Genomic DNA, 17,819 nt, shown 5'->3' with positions numbered 1-17,819 from the left:
CCATGTGGAAATGGAAGGATGAGGGCTAATGTCCTAAGGTAGTTGAGGGTTAAGAGACTATTTTATAAGGCTACGAGTGACAAAAAGTTCCATGTTCAGGAGGATGCAAGGGTTGATAAGTGTCACGACACCTTGGTGGGCACATGAGTCTAATCCCATTGATTCACCAAAACATGCAACACGAGTAAGGTTCATCACAATGGTGAAACCAACTTGCGACTAGTTACTTCTAGATTACACCTACAACCAATATACTTCTAATATGTGTGAGAATTACTTAGTTTTCAAAATTAACTTTCATTCATCAACACAAGAATATTGTAAAACTCCATTATGTGGGGATTAACAAATCCAACAACATAAACAATGAACAATGTGAGATAGCAGTGTACAACAGTATAAGAGAAATGAGCAAACCACCTTTACATTATTATATCAGAAAAATCCAAATACAAATGTCGGGTTGAACCCCAAAGCGGTTCCTGCCTACAAAACGATACAAAAATACACTTTAATAAAACAAGTTTCACCTCTTCGGCCCTGTAGCTATAATTTATAAACACATAACCGAAACCACAAAACTTCGTAAGCTTGCCTGACTTACTTCTTCACAGCTTGCCTAAGAGTGAGCTCATCCCATGAGCTTGACTTCCCCTTCAACTTCAGTTTTATTTTGTTTATGCAGTGGTGAGGTTACTTTCCTAACTCAATGTCCCTCTTTTATATATACAAACCATCCTCCAATTAAATGGTGCAACCCTTCGTTTGGGTATTTAAGCTGACCTGTCCTTCTTGATCCAGCCACACCTACAACCTCAAATTTACATCACATCTTTCATCGTATTCTTCGGTTATTTGCCTTCGGTTGGGCATGGCTCATCTTATTTGTGTGTGCATCATCACCATTGTAACTCGTGTGCAATCCCCTTCGTTTCTTCATCGGCTCATCTCACTGACACACTCAGGCGCTCGATTGAGATGTTGTCTCATGTGGTATTGGGTGCGCATGAGGTGGCTCATGGGTTTGATATCCTCCCCAACCTTAAGTCTACAATTGGTGCCTAGCAACTACTACTTCCTCGAACTGCTCAATCTCCCTCTTCAATCTCCATAGTGATTCTTCTGCTTCCCATCTGTCTTCCTCTGGTGCATCCTTCCAATGCACAAAGTACTCTCTCTTAAGGTTTCTCTTAGCTCCAGTAGTTTTGTAGTCAATAATCTCCTCGAAAACCATATCTGACCAGTCCACAATTAAGGATGGTCCACATGGTGGTGTTTCTCTCTCAAAATCACTTGTGTCTAATCCACACTCCTCTAACTGACTTATGTGGAATACAGGATGCTTGGCACACATGTGGCAAAGCAGCTCAAGCTCATAAGAAGCTTCCCCAACCATCTTCTTCACCCGATACAAAACCTCAAACTTCCTATTCAAATACTTCTACATCCCCTTCGGTGGTGGAAACTACTCCTTCATCATCTTCCAACAATGAGTTGATACGCTCGACTTGACCATCTATTTGCAGATGGAAACTCAAACTGAGTAGTAACTTCATCCCAACATACTTGAACAATGTGATCCAAAACTTGTCTGTGAAACTCATATCTCTTATGATACAATAATTAGCAGTAATCCCCAGTGCTTCACAACATTCCTTATGAAAATTTTGGTTGTCTCCTCTTCCCCGTAAGGTATCTTCATCGATATGAATACAACTTACTTAGAAACACAATAAATAATGACCATAATCCCATTATACCCCTACACCTGCAATAACTGTATGATGAAGTCCATCGAGACACTTGTCTATGGCCTCTCTAGAATCCGTAAAGGCTGTAACAAACCTCCCTGTCGTTTGGTGTCATATTTGTCTTACTAAAAAATGATGCAAGTTTTAACATACTCCTCCACATCCTCTCCCATATGTTCCCAGAAGTAGCCTCTCTCTTGTAATGTTAAAGTCTGAAGTTACCCTAGGTGGCCAACCCATGGATAATTGTGACACTCCTACTTCCTAAGTCCTCACAACCAAGGAACATAGAGACCGTCACCATAAAAAAGAGTCCACCTCACATGAAAAGCTTCCTTGACTTTCCTTCCTTTGCATGCTTCATAATGCTCTCTGTCTGAGTATCAATCTCCAAACCTACATGAATTCAAATTTGCAACACCTCATTCATCTAAATATGGCTCTCTTTTGGTATAGCACAATCCTCTTCTTCCTCAATTGCAACCAATTGTGCCTTCCTACTAAGGGCATATATGACGACATTGATGTTGCCTAGCCTATACTCATTCATCATGTCAAACTTCACTAATAAATCTTTCCAATGAGCTTGCTTCACTGATAGTCTAAGCTAGGATGGAAAGTAACTTGCTAAAACATTGTCTGTTTTTATGATACATTGTTTCCCAATCAGGAAATGCCTCCATACCTAACCAGGTACCTTCATTCCTTGTCCTACAACTTCCTACTTTCATAAGATATCAAATGTCCATCCTGCATGAGAATAGCCCCAATCATGAAATCTGAGGCATCGATGTGTACTTCAAACAATTTCTCAAACTTGGTTAACTTTAGTATCAATGTGGTCACCATCCAACGCTTCAACTCTTCAAACACCACAACACTTCTCCATCCATTTCCATGGCTTGTCTTTCTTTAGCAAATCTATTAGTGGTGCAACACCTTGGAATATCCCTCTACAAACCTTCGCTAGTAGTTCTCTAGTCCTTGGAAGACCCTTCCTTCATGTACATTCGTAGGTTCCTCCTAGTCTTCAGTAGCACAAACCTTCTATTGGTCTATTTGAATACATCCTTAGCCAATCCAATGTCTAAGAAATGGTATCTTAGATTGAGTGAACATGCATTTCGACTTCTTTAAGTACAACTAATTCTTCCTTAATGCCTTAAATACTAGTGCTAAGTGCCTCTTATGCTCCTCCATGTTGTTATTGTACACCACTAAATCGTCCAGGCATACCACCACAAACTAATCCAAGTTTGGATGCAATACAACATTCATCAATATGCAAAACACCATAGGAGAATTACACAACCCAAATGGCATGACCAAGAACTCATAACTTCCATATCTCGTCACCATCATTATCTTCTTCTCTTTGACCTTTGCAATCCACACCTAATAATACCCATTTCTCAAATCTGCTCCGAAAACAATTTGGCCTTCACCAAATTGTCGAAGCAATTGACTGCAAGTGGAAGTGGATATTTGTTCTTGATAGTTTGTTTGTTCAAATCTCAAAAGTCACAGCACATTCGTAACTCATTTGTATCCTTTTGAAAGTGATTGGAGCACCATAGGGGGACCATGAAGGTCATATAAAGCTTACTTCAACCAACTCCTTTAGCTGACACTTAAATTCCTCCAACTCGTATCTAGACAATCTGTAATGAGCTTGTGCTTGTGCTTGTTTCCCCGACTCCAGTTCAATATGGTGGTCAATTTTGTGCCTAGGTGGGAGTACTCTAAGCAACTCATTTGACATTAGATCTACATACTTGTCCTAAACATCATAAATCTCGATTGGAACAGGTGTCCTCATCCCATTGTCTTCTCCAATCTCCCTGATGGCAACCATATACGATTCAACATCTGACCTCAGAGCTTCCTTCTTCATACTTAGCGCTGACACTAGCCACACCATCGCCTCCTTCATCATCAGATGGGTAGGAAAAAATAAACACGCACACATCTCCAACCACATTTATCTCGTCCTTATGGGGTAGTACCACAACCCTATATCCTCTTAGAAAGGATTTTCCCAAAATCATATCAAAGTCATTCATCTCAATGACCATAAAATCCAAACATCCATTCCAATTTTCAATTCGAATTGATATATCTTCAACAAGTCCCAACAACCTAGCTTTGGAGTTCACTTCCTTGACCTCCACCTTCTTGGAAGTTACTTGTAGCCCAATCTCTCTTGCTAGACATGTCCTCATAAAATTGTGGCTCACTCCAGCATCCACAAGAGCTTGGACAACCTTCACCCATAAATCCAAGACAAAAAAACAAAGCCTATGCAATCAACATCACATGGAGCATATACCTCAATTCTGTTGAATGTCTCACATTGTCATTTGTATATTCATGTCTTCCTTTTGAATAAATACTAGTGCTGATACCATTTCTCATGACCCCTTGGTGGAAATACGAGTCTAAGCCTGTTGAGTCACTGAGAAGTGCGACACTGATAAGGTTCACAATGGCGAAACCTACTTGCGACTGGTTACTTCAAAACTATGTCTACAACCAATATACTTCTTCTTATATGGGTGAGAATTACTTAGTTTTCAGAATTAGCTTTCATTCATCAACACAAGCATATTTCCAAACTTCATTAACATTATGTGTGGATTAACAAAGCCAACAACATAAACAATGAACAATGTGAGATAACAAAGCATACAAGAGTATAAGAGAAATGGGAAAAAAACCCTTGTATTATTATATCAGAAAACTCCAAATACAAATTTTGGGTTGAACCCAAAATCAGTTCCTGGCCACACAATGATACAACAATACTTTAATAAAACAAGATGCGACCCTGCAGCGTTGAAGTGATACTTTGTAGACTTATACCTAAAACCACAACACTTTGTAAGCTTGCCCAACGTCCTTTTTCATAGCTCCCTTAAGAGCAAGCTCATCCCATGAGCTCGACTTCCCCTTCGTCTTCGATTTTAATTTTTTTATGCGATGGTGAGGTCACTTGTCTAAATCAGTATCCCTCTCTTCTATATATACTAACCATCCTCTAATGAAACGGTGTGTCCCTTCATTTGGGCGTTTGTGTTGAGAAATATAGGGCATCAATAGTTAGGTGATTTATTTTCTTGTGATAATTGCTTGTGATAGGATTTTTACTTCTTGATTACGATCTTCATTTCTTGAGTTATTATTCTATTCTTTTCATCAAGACAATTACCAAATCATGAGCAATAAAGAGACAAGAGACACAGTATATAGGCTTGTTAGGCAAGGCCAAAACCTCACCCTTTGAGAGGAAAATCGAAACGATATTCTTCTTATAGATCTTCAATTGATGAATACCAAGACTATGACAAAGACCATTTACACTAATGTCCTCCCAAGACCAAGTCACTAGCCTCCTCTCCAACATTGTTCTTCCTCTTCTCCTTCTCGACTTCCTTTAGAGTTTCGGCCTCTTCTTGTAGGTTTGCAATCCCTCTTCTTGATAACAAAAACCCTAGAACATATTTGTTCCTTGAATAGTCTCTTCAAGAGGAAGACTATTTCTCTATCTTACTCAACTTGCTTCAGTGAAGATTTCTATCAAAACAAGAATACTTCTAGGTGACTACAATCTTCGATCCTCCCTTTCCAACTTTAGGTATGCTATCTTTGAACATGTGAGGATATACTATGCCCAAAACAATCCTTAATGATGCCTCTCTCCTTCGCTAACCTTCCTTCATTCCTCACTAGCTTAGAGGCTTCTTTTAAGATGTATTGCACACTTCTTATTGGAGACTTGCTTCACTGAATTGCTTCTCTCCAAATGAGGCCAAGCATGGGTATATATAGTCATTGGTCATGACTTTCTAAGACGACATTTAGTAGGGCAATGAATGTGTTAATTATCTTTAACTTGATAACTATTTGTGTTATCTTTTTATTTATTAGCTTTGATCCTTATTATTATAATTTGAAATACATCAAACAAATACCAAAACAATAAGAACAATGACATGGTATATAGGCTGCAAGCTAGGGCCAAAACACCTCCTCTTAAGGGGAAAACCCTTAAATCTATTCTCTTCTTATAGTTCCTTCAATTGACGAATACCATGACCTAGTGATTTAGAAAAATGCCCTCCAAGATCAAGATCAACTCTACCTCCTATTGAAAGAGATTCAACTTCCTACTGTAGATATGAAATTATGTTTCCCGGAAAATGCTATAACTGTTGTTGCTCCTCTTAAAGACTTCAATCTTCTTCGTATGGCCTCTTCTTCCCTGTGCTTTCCTTTCCTTGAGACTTAGGGCTAAGGATATACCCCAAGTGACCTTCACTTGTCTTCTTTCTTCTCCTTCTTCCAATATCGAACTAGAGAAACACTTGAACAGAAAAACCCTAGCTTCAACTTGTTTATGAGAGAGAGAACTAGCCTAAGCACTTTGACTTCCTTTGACTTCAACTTCATCCTTCTTCTTTGACCTGTTTTTTCCTCTTCTTCGCATAGAATGAGAGATGAGTGAGTGATGATAGTGGAGGACAAGTTTCTCTCTCTATATAGGCCTATTCAAGGGTAGATGTGGCCCTTCATGTAGGCCAGCTTGACAGCTTCTAGGCCGACTTGATCTTGGAGGGAATTTCGACACTTTAAAGACAAAATAAAAAATAAAAAAATTACAAGATACAATGTGCCCATAGGGTCTTCAATATATAAAAATGACTCTTACACCTACGACAAACCCTAGAAGCACTCAATGGGTCCCTAACCTATAAAATAAAAGAACTTGAGCATGAAACCCATGCTCCAATAATAATAATTTCTTTTCATTTTATAATTTATAAGAATACATTTTATAATTATGAAGACCGAACCTAGTTACACATTTTTCAACACTCCCTCTTAACTAGGGAGGTATTCATAAGAGGTACATGGTCATTCTAAATCTAAAGAGATCTCATAAAAAGAGTCGAATTGTGTTGACAGTGTTGGACCCGCCAACATGTCAGGGGATCTCCCTGGTAAGAAGTCCCAATTAGACCTCAGACCATTAGGTGTAGAAGTCCCAGAAGTGGGTCGTATGGTAATGCCTTAACTGTGATTTCACACAGGGGCAAGTAAGATGTCCCTATTGGTAGCAAGGGTGTGATGGCTGCGATGAGTTAGGGAAAGTGCATGAGAAGTTCTGACACATGGGGAGTGAGGTGAGTTTGCCCCTTGGAAACCTGTAATAGTACTCGGCTTGGAAGGGAACACACAAGAAAAGATGCATCACCAGCTGGAAAGCAAGATAGCGAGAAATCCAAAGTGATGTTTAAACCAACAACACATCTACAACAAGATTCATACAATTTCATACAAAATAGTTCATACACAAATGCGTAAGTTAAATAACATACATTGCTACAACAACTAGAATAGTCCAACTACAATAACAACATATGCATGAAAACGTGTTGGCTCTGTTATATTAAGAAGTGTAAGTTCTAGTCATACAATACATCCATGTCCAACCACTAGTTCCAATAGTGGAACGTTACAGCCACAACCGCCTGCTCCTCCAAAGAGATATACTAGCTATGCGCAATGGAGAATCCAAGGCGCGTTACAATATTGTCCAAGCTTTCTCTGAGATAGTCCTATTGAAGCTTGGTTGACCAAAAGCATTTACAATGAGTTATGAGGCGCTATTTATAGAAAAGGGTGGGGTGACCCTTGACATTCCCCTTTGAGACCATTCATCTACCATCATGACTCTTCAACTACACTATGATTGTTACATTCAACTATCGACACTTGAACTTCCACTTGAAAAGACATTACATTATAATGCACATGTTCCCATGTGAGACAAAATGGCTTGAGCAAGCCATGCAAGACATCACTGACACTCAGACCGTTGTGGTGAGACCAACTCTTTGACATGCTTATGATGGTCGAAGGTGATGAGCTGATGCCAAGCTTGGTTGTCTGTGATGGTGTCTGTGCACTCAATGGTGACATCTTGCTAAAGTGAACTCTTGCCTTCATTGCATTCGGGTGCACTGATATGGCTCCTTTGTCCAACTTGTTTGATAGCATGCGCATGGTCATCCTGGTGCGACCGGACTGACAACATGTTGATGCATAGTGTCTATGCTTCTCTCCAAGCATGTGCTAGTGGTCGTGCGCATCAACTTGTCAAGGTACATGTTTAGCTCCAATCAAACTTTCTTCTTGTCTTCGCCTCGATGAGTGTGTCAAATGGGTGGGATCGGATGCATGCGCACAATGACATGCATGCTGCTGCATTCCCTTGCATATGATCAACAACACTGCTGACATTGTCTACTCTGTGCTAGCTACTAGTATGGATATATAACTTGTACGGGCGCAGTTTCATCTGTGAGTTCATGTTGCACCCCCTACTATACCTGTTCCTACTGCAACTCATTCTCTTGTCTATGCAACTCCTGTTCTTCCTTGAGTTGCTACTTCAGCACATGCAACTCCTTCTCTGTTCCTTTCTCTGCCTTCACATGATCTTCATGTTGCGCAATCACCTCATAACCTGAGTCTCCAAATTTGCTTTCATCACAAATGGATCTGCTTGAGCTTGCAACATTGTTCCACCTCTATGTTTTCAACAACCTTCCTCTTGCGTTCATTGCGTTTGGTATGCTACCTTCAGCTGCTATTGATGGTGTTGCTTGTTGTGATGTTGTTGTCATCATATCTTGATGTCCTTGCCTACGAACAACCCTATGTCTTCGTGGCTAGGCAAGTTCATAGACACTTGATCGAATACATCTCCAAGTGTTCTCCAAACGGTGTCTTCAACTGTACTCTCTTGCAAACCATTGTACTTGTGCTGCTAAGAGGCAGATGAACACCTGCGATACCTAGAGACATGGAAACACTCATGGAAAGCAATCTGTCAGTTAAAAACCAAAACGAACTTGAGAATTGACTTGAAACATACCTATGTGACTAATCATGAAGGTTGCACAATTTTTGCTAGGAGGTCAGGAGACTGACTTCCAAAACTGTGTAAGGCATAGTCTGGGTTGTTAGGAGGCTGACTGACTACTGGAATTGTGGAATGCACAGTCCAGCTTGGCTTGCTGAGGATGAAACTGTGCAATGTGAAATTTCAGTTAGTAGTGACATGCAACCAGCAACTGCATTGCGCAATTTCTGGGGCCAACAAGACACTACCTCCAAGAATTGCGCAATGCATGCCTGGAGGTAAGTGCATGGTTATATTTGTGCAATTTCTGGAGGGAAGGCAGAGCCTTCGCTTCTAGAAATGCGCAGTGCTAGCCGGGCAAGGCACGGTCTGGGCCAAGGCAGCGCAGTTTGGCTGACGGGCGACTGAAAACATGAGAAGTGTGAATGCATGATTAGATGAGTGCAAACAAGATTGAATGATCATTTATGCAAACAATAAGCACAAGATTATAAAAATGGGAAAGCATGCATGAGTGTGAAATGAGTTGCTACAACAACGACTGTCCATGCAAAACAATGTCATGCAGGCGACAACAGTGAGATGCAAATGAAAATTGAAACAATGCTTCTACAAGATAACATGCATAAAAAAGACAACAAGTGCTCATTGAAATAAAGCAGACAACAATCACACAAAGCGAAACACAAAAAGTGACAGAAATGCAACACAAGACATGGAAGGCAGGCTTACCCCAAAACAACTGAGATGAATGTGCTGACGACTCCTAGATGCAATGTGGGATGTTAGAGTTGCAAGGTCGATGTGAGGAATGAGATCTGTAGCATTTGGTTCATGAGTTTTAATAAAATTGAAGATGTGACGCACATGCCACAAATCTAGGGAGAGCGACACTTGGTGGGAGGTGTCTGAAATGATCCTTGCATGCAACCTCCAATTGCAAAAAGTAGATCCCTAAATCAAGGGATGCCTTTGCATGCTGCCTTGGGAGAAGTAGCCTGTTATCACTCAAGAAAAATAGTTTAAATTCTGAACATCAATTTTTTTAAAAATTTGTCAAAAGGTTGGTGTCAGTTTTGGGCCTAGTCTTTTCATCTTGTTTTAGAGTCTTGTTAAGAGTCTGGTTAGTATGTCAAATGGGGTCAATTCTCTGTTGTAGTCCATCACTGGTCTCACACCGCACCTAAGTTCCATATGCCAATCCTATTTCAAAGTTCATAGCGCACAAACCTCGGTTTAGGTGATTTCGTAGCGGAAAACACCGATTTTGCACTAACTGCGCTACGAAATGGGGAATTCGTGCTGATCCACAGCACATCTCACCCCAGCTGTCATATTTTCTGCAAGAATTTTACGGGAATAACATGTGCAAGGTCTTACATGTCGGTCTTGACACGTGTTCTGTAGCCTTCAAATTTGATTCTTGCCTGTACTATTCAAATCGAGATTTCCATCCAAAACCAAATTTGAAAATTCTCTATTAAGACCGAAACTTCTAATTCTAGTTTCGATTTGTGATCTATCTGGCAGTATGACTTCTGGGAAGAATGGGCTCTTGTCACTTTCCTTTGTTTCTAATTTGCAAAATGTCTTGAAGAACAGAAAGATCGGAAAGGCAAAATGCTCGGAGCAGATACAGAGGCCGTACCACCTCCACATTACAGAGATTGCAGTAGCTCGAAAATTGAGGGGTTGCTTTCAGAAATCAGTATTGCATCACATTCTAGTCCCCAGGCTTCAACATTAGAATACCAACATATGGGTACAGATCTTCATTCTTCCAGAAGATTAAGGAAGACATTCCGCCATGATGTAAAAATGCTAGATTTCTTTCATTCAGAAAAGGTTGTAGCAGAATGCAGTGGAGCTACAAACAACAAGGACCGAGAAGATATCCAGTCACATTATAGAGCAGAACTTAAAGAGGCATCTGTGGATGCGATGGAAAATAGTAGATTGACTGCATCTGAAAACGATTCAAGAGAACAACATCATGAAATACTACGTGTGTCAAACCAGTGTGATGTGTCACCGTCTTGTCTTGGGGAACATTCTCATCATGGTGGCCATCTAGCAAGTTCTAGTTTGGTAAATCACACTGGTTTGCCCCATACTCTCGTGAAACAAAATATTGTAGGATCCATGCAGCATTCCGCAGAGAATATAACAGTGAAGACAAGGGTTGACCATTCTGGTAAGAGTGCTTCTTCCAGTTTACAAAAGAAGATAGATATGGCTTATGTGCTATCCCTGCCTTGGATCCGGCGCTGGTGTCCCTCGTATCAGATTAAATCCTCTGTATTTGAGATACATTGTGGTTCAGCGGCTACGAGGGGAATTAATCTTAAAAGTCTTTCAGTGAAAACGATACCAAGTGCTGCTGCAATGGCCATTGTTGAGCTTGCTTCCCAACAACTGCATTCTTGTAAACGGCAAAAGAAATGGATCTCCAGAGTCTAGAACGCAGTGGGTTTTACAGCTTCAGAACTGTATTACTCTTGTTATTTCTTTGGGTATTTTTGAAATGACACTGTTGTACTTTGAATACGCAAATTTCAATGCAACTGGAATCAGGTCCACAGGTATTACTATTTGGGCTGTTACATTTGGTGCTGTCAAGAAAACCATATCCCGACTCATTATCTTGGTTGTTTCAATGGGCTATGGTGTAGTAAGGCCCACTCTAGGAGGTCTTACTTCGAAGGTGCTTCTTCTGGGAGCAACGTTCTTCCTGGCATCTGAGTTGCTTGATCTTGTGGAGAATGTGGGGTCCATCAAAGATCTATCAGGAAAAGCCAGATTGTTTCTTGTTCTGCCAGTTGCAATTGTGGATGCTTTCATCGTTATTTGGATTTTTACTTCTTTGTCTAAAACATTGGAGAAACTTCAGGCAAGGAGGTCGCTTGCTAAGCTAGACATTTACAGGAAGTTCACTAATGCATTGGCAGTTGCTGTATTTGTTTCCGTGGCATGGATTGGATATGAGCTGTATTTCAAGGCAACTGATCCGTTCAGTGAGCGTTGGCAGAGTGCATGGGTTATAAGTGCATTTTGGCATGTTCTTTCATTTTCTTTGCTTTGTGTCATCTGTGCACTTTGGGCTCCATCTCAAAACTCCACTGGTCCTCCAGTATATGATCAAAGTCCAGTGAGTAGCATTAACGTTATTGGGCCAGAGGAATTATTGATAGAAAATGAAAAGGGAAGGAAATTTAATAATGCAGAAAAGCCTGAGGGGAAGAATTTTCGAATTGGACAGTTGACAGAGAAATTGGCTTCAGACATTAGTGTTAGAAATGATGAAAATATGGGCAAGATGATGCTTCAGAATAGTTTGAAGGATAAGTCAGAGGTGGATCTTTGTGGAAATTTCATAAATAAAAAATTAGCAGGAGCTTTTTAGCATACTTGAACAGGTTTTTGGCAATGGTAACTGTCTCACTTCTGATTCAGATATTAAAAGACAAGACAAATCTGGTGCTCCTTTTTCAGGCAATGAAATTGAAGATAAGGTATACAAACAGAGTAGAGTCAAAGACTGTGCTTTTGAAATTACACAGCAGTTTCGTAGTGCGCTACGAAACTGCTGTAGGTGATGATTTTAACACAGACAGGCAGTTTCGTATTATGAGCGGGAATTTTGAAATGGAGACACCTAAAGAATATGCAAGATATCAGACGGAGCTACTATAGCCATTCAGATCAAGACAGGTGTACGTTTAAAAAAGGTGGAATATTTTAACCCAAGTTCAAATTTCTGTTGTAAAGCCCCTTTATCACCGTTCAAAGGGTATTTAATGATTTGCATACAAGGAACTTTTGCCTGCACACATGCTCATCGATGCAGCCTACAACACATCAAAAACGTGGCAGTGTTCCATATTTTGGGTCATTAAAGGCTAGAAGACATGCTGCTGTACATTCGAGCAATTTGAGGAAAACTGGAACCGAGAAGCAAGGGACATCTCCTAACACTACTGAGCAGTTAAAGATTCAGCGTTCAAGGTCGATATGGAGTATTAAACATCCAGCTCAGCCAAATTGAAAAAGAGACCAGGTGTTAAAGAACAAGGAGAAGTCATTATGCATAGAAAATAGAGTTAGAGTCATAGTTAATTTAGAACTCTTTAAAACTCCAGTCAGCGCTTTATTGTATTTAATAGTTAGTTGCATAGCTGATAGGTGTCATTAGAGGTAGTTATCGAATTCCCCTCATGCTGGAGGAGGAAGCTCGAATTAGTTAGAATAAGGATTCTATATATAGCTGAAACAACAATGTAATGGGGGTTGGAAATTTTATAACAGAGTACTGTTTTGGCTTATGTAAAGACAGAGTTTCAGTAATATAATTTGGCTGCTTTTCTTCTCAGGATTCATGAAGGATTTCTATGTTCAGAATGTATGATTTTATCTTTTCCTTAATGTCTTTTACAGTTGCATAGGTGTACAATCACTCAGAATTCACTGATTGTGCTCTGATTTCCTGTGTGCATTTATGAGCTGTGGTTCCATATGTGTTGTGTTCTGAATATTCAAATGCTAAGTGCCCTGACTTCTATGTAAAGGCAGTACCATTTTTTACTGAAGTGTGATTGACTCCATAGGCCCAATGGAAACTTATGAAATGTTTGTCCAGCCTTTATATTTGTCACTGTTATGTCACAAGAGTTAGCCATCTTATTCTTAACCAAAATCAATAACCCTTTGAGAGAGCCCTCTCAGGCTAAGGAGGCTAAGCCTTAGTCAAAAGATTGGTTTGAAACAGTTACTTGAAGTCTTCCTGGTTTGCAGCCTTCCAGGGCCTGATTTTGAGATAACATTTTGGTGCGTCTGCCGGGAGCCTGAAGATTATTCTTTCCCGAAATCATGAAGCTGAACTTCTGAAGGTAGCAGGAGCTCAGAAGGTTTTCGAGGCTGCAATCTACCTTGGCGACTCCATTGTTGAAGAATTCGAAATTCATACATTCATGGTGATTCCACTGGAGTTATGAAGGACCCAGATGCTACCATTCTTATTTCAAGGTATGCATGCATAAATTTTTCAGGAATTCATGGTTTCCCAAATCATTTTCCCAAGGATGCATATTTTCTAAGGAATGGTCCAAAATTCAATGGAGAAGATTTGAGTTTAACTTTGAAGCATATATCAGATTTTTGTGATTTTACAGAGCTTCTTAGAGTTAAGCATGAGGATGTTTGCATTATGTTGTTCTATGATTCATTTCAAGGGAAATGTAAACGGTGGATTGAAAGCTTTCCTGCCAAATCCATCAAGTCATTTGAAGACTTTTGGCTTATGTTCTTGGAGGAATGGATAGATAGATCAGATGTGGTGGCAAACTCTCCTTCAATTCAAGGTTTCAAACAATGGAATAATGATCATAGTAATGGAGAAACAGTTGAAAATTTTTCTTTGTCCTTGTCTTATTATCTAAAATCATTTGAGTGTAAGGCAGAGGATAAGATGAAATTTTTGGATGAAGTTGCTAAAGACATTGAGAAAGACATTGAAGGTTTAGAAGGTCAAATTCAGGCATATAGTTTTCATAATCATGATCATTATCTTCAGAAGCTTTTTATGGCAGCACATAAGGAGAGAGTGTTGCTTCCTTTCTCTTTCACGATTGTGGAAGAATACACTGTTATTAAAGATCAGTTGGTACAACCAGAAAGTTACGAGAACCATCAAGCTGATCATGTATTCTGGGATCCTATAGCTGACTACATGGAAGAGTTTTACTCTCCAGTGTTTCAGTTTTTCTATGAAGATCAGAGGCAATTTCAATGGCAGCTGTCATCACAATATCATAGTTGCTCTGAACTCCAATGCAGTCAAGAGCCTCTAATATTAGATAAAACAAAGGATTGGTTACATTGGAAATTTCACATTGATTGAGCAGAAAGAAGTTGAAATTGATAGGGTAGGTAGGTAGGAAAATGCAAATAAGCTCAAGGTTGACTGAGCACTTTTTCAGTAGATGTAGATTTCTTTCTCCTACAGTGATCATCAAGCTTAAGCCCGAGGTGAAGGCCCAAGACGCTGGAAAGGGATGTTTGTCAAGCAAATTTCCGTTTGTAATAAAAAAGATAAAGCACTGGACCTGCAAGTTCTTAGTGTACTACAGGAGCACACTATCCCAAGTGGAGCCACTGTTATCACTCAAGAAAAATAGTTTAAATTCTGAACATCAATTTTTTTTAAAATTTGTCAAAAGGTTGGTGTCAGTTTTGGGCCTAGTCTTTTCATCTTGTTTTAGAGTCTTGTTAAGAGTCTGGTTAGTATGTCAAATGGGGTCAATTCTCTGTTGTAGTCCATCACTGGTCTCACACCGCACCTAAGTTCCATATGTGAATCCTATTTCAAAGTTCACAGCGCACAAACCTCGGTTTAGGTGATTTCGTAGCGGAAAACACCGATTTTGCACTAACTGCGCTACGAAATGGGGAATTCGTGCTGATCCACAGCACATCTCACCCCAGCTGTCATATTTTCTGCAAGAATTTTACGGGAATAACATGTGCAAGGTCTTACATGTCGGTCTTGACACGTGTTCTGTAGCCTTCAAATTTGATTCTTGCCTGTACTATTCAAATCGAGATTTCCATCCAAAACCAAATTTGAAAATTCTCTATTAAGACCGAAACTTCTGATTCTAGTTTCGATTTGTGATCTATCTGGAAGTATGACTTCTGGGAAGAATGGGCTCTTGTCACTTTCCTTTGTTTCTAATTTGCAAAATGTCTTGAAGAACAGAAAGATCGGAAAGGCATAATGCTCGGAGCAGATACAGAGGCCGTACCACCTCCACATTACAGAGATTGCAGTAGCTCGAAAATTGAGGGGTTGCTTTCAGAAATCAGTATTGCATCACATTCTAGTCCCCAGGCTTCAACATTAGAATACCAACATATGGGTACAGATCTTCATTCTTCCAGAATATTAAGGAAGACATTCCGCCATGATGTAAAAATTCTAGATTTCTTTCATTCAGAAAAGGTTGTAGCAGAATGCAGTGGAGCTACAGACAACAAGGACCGAGAAGATATCCAGTCACATTATAGAGCAGAACTTAAAGAGGCATCTGTGGATGCGATGGAAAATAGTAGATTGACTGCATCTGAAAAGGATTCAAGAGAACAACATCATGAAATACTACGTGTGTCAAACCAGGGTGATGTGTCACCGTCTTGTCTTGGGGAACATTCTCATCATGGTGGCCATCTAGCAAGTTCTAGTTTGGTAAATCACACTGGTTTAGGTGATTTCGTAGCAGAAAACACTGATTTTGCACTAACTGCGCTACGAAATGGGGAATTCGTGCTGATCCACATCACATCTCACCCCAGCTGTCATATTTTCTGCAAGAATTTTACGGGAATAACATGTGGAAGGTCTTACATGTCGGTCTTGACATGTGTTCTGTAGCCTTCAAATTTGATTCTTGCCTGTACTATTCAAATCGAGATTTCCATCCAAAACCAAATTTGAAAATTCTCTATTAAGACCGAAACTTCTGATTCTAGTTTCGATTTGTGATCTATCTGGCAGTATGACTTCTAGGAAGAATGGGCTCTTGTCACTTTCCTTTGTTTCTAATTTGCAAAATGTCTTGAAGAACAGAAAGATCGGAAAGGCACAATGCTCGGAGCAGATACAGAGGCCGTACCACCTCCACATTACAGAGATTGCAGTAGCTCGAAAATTGAGGGGTTGCTTTCAGAAATCAGTATTGCATCACATTCTAGTCCCCAGGCTTCAACATTAGAATACCAACATATGGGTACAGATCTTCATTCTTCCAGAAGATTAAGGAAGACATTCCGCCATGATGTAAAAATGCTAGATTTCTTTCATTCAGAAAAGGTTGTAGAAGAATGCAGTGGAGCTACAGAAAACAAGGACCGAGAAGATATCCAGTCACATTATAGAGCAGAACTTAAAGAGGCATCTGTGGATGCGATGGAAAATAGTAGATTGACTGCATCTGAAAAGGATTCAAGAGAACAACATCATGAAATACTATGTGTGTCAAACCAGGGTGATGTGTCACCGTCTTGTCTTGGGGAACATTCTCATCATGGTGGCCATCTAGCAAGTTCTAGTTTGGTAAATCACACTGGTTTGCCCCATACTCTCGTGAAACAAAATATTGTAGGATCCATGCAGCAATCCGCAGAGAATATAACAGTGAAGACAAGGGTTGACCATTCTGGTAAGAGTGCTTCTTCCAGTTTACAAAAGAAGATAGATATGGCTTCTGTGCTATCCCTGCCTTGGATCCGGCGCTGGTGTCCCTCGTATCAGATTAAATCCTCTGTATTTGAGATACATTGTGGTTCAGCGGCTACGAGGGGAATTAATCTTAAAAGTCTTTCAGTGAAAACGATACCAAGTGCTGCTGCAATGGCCATTGTTGAGCTTGCTTCCCAACAACTGCATTCTTGTAAGCGGCAAAAGAAATGGATCTCCAGAGTCTAGAACGCAGTGGGTTTTACAGCTTCAGAACTGTATTACTCTTGTTATTTCTTTGGGTATTTTTGAAATGACAATGTTGTACTTTGAATACGCAAATTTCAATGCAACTGGAATCACGTCCACAGGTATTACTATTTGGGCTGTTACATTTGGTGCTGTCGAGAAAACCATATCCCGACTCATTATCTTGGTTGTTTCAATGGGCTATGGTGTAGTAAGGCCCACTCTAGGAGGTCTTACTTCGAAGGTGCTTCTTCTGGGAGCAACGTTCTTCCTGGCATCTGAGTTGCTTGATCTTGTGGAGAATGTGGGGTCCATCAAAGATCTATCAGGAAAAGCCATATTGTTTCTTGTTCTGCCAGTTGCAATTGTGGATGCTTTCATCGTTATTTGGATTTTTACTTCTTTGTCTAAAACATTGGAGAAACTTCAGGCAAGGAGGTCGCTTGCTAAGCTAGACATTTACAGGAAGTTCACTAATGCATTGGCAGTTGCTGTATTTGTTTCCGTGGCATGGATTGGATATGAGCTGTATTTCAAGGCAACTGATCCGTTCAATGAGCGTTGGCAGAGTGCATGGGTTATAAGTGCATTTTGGCATGTTCTTTCATTTTCTTTGCTTTGTGTCATCTGTGCACTTTGGGCTCCATCTCAAAACTCCACT

At 40.0% G+C, this 17,819-nt stretch overlaps 1 protein-coding gene across 1 annotated transcript; it reads left to right on the top strand.

Annotated features, from left to right (window-relative positions):
• The first annotated feature begins 11,188 nt into the window (after positions 1–11,188).
• LOC149217493 (uncharacterized) lies at positions 11,189–12,082 on the top strand. Its single transcript, XM_089390231.1, has one exon. It carries the CDS (start codon positions 11,204–11,206, stop codon positions 12,080–12,082), a length of 879 nt encoding a protein of 292 aa, XP_089246357.1. The 5' UTR covers positions 11,189–11,203.
• Positions 12,083–17,819: the final 5,737 nt, after the last annotated feature.

Source organism: Pinus tabuliformis, chromosome 1_1, assembly GCF_031772625.1.
Source record: "Pinus tabuliformis cultivar Carrire ecotype Pingquan chromosome 1_1, CPIR1, whole genome shotgun sequence".
NCBI classification, from domain to species: Eukaryota; Viridiplantae; Streptophyta; class Pinopsida; order Pinales; family Pinaceae; genus Pinus; species Pinus tabuliformis.
This window is presented reverse-complemented; position numbering and strand designations above follow the sequence as displayed.

Bases quoted from the DNA above. Each gene is read 5' to 3' on its own strand.
- LOC149217493 (XM_089390231.1), top strand. From the start codon at position 11,204: ATGACACTGTTGTACTTTGAATACGCAAATTTCAATGCAACTGGAATC.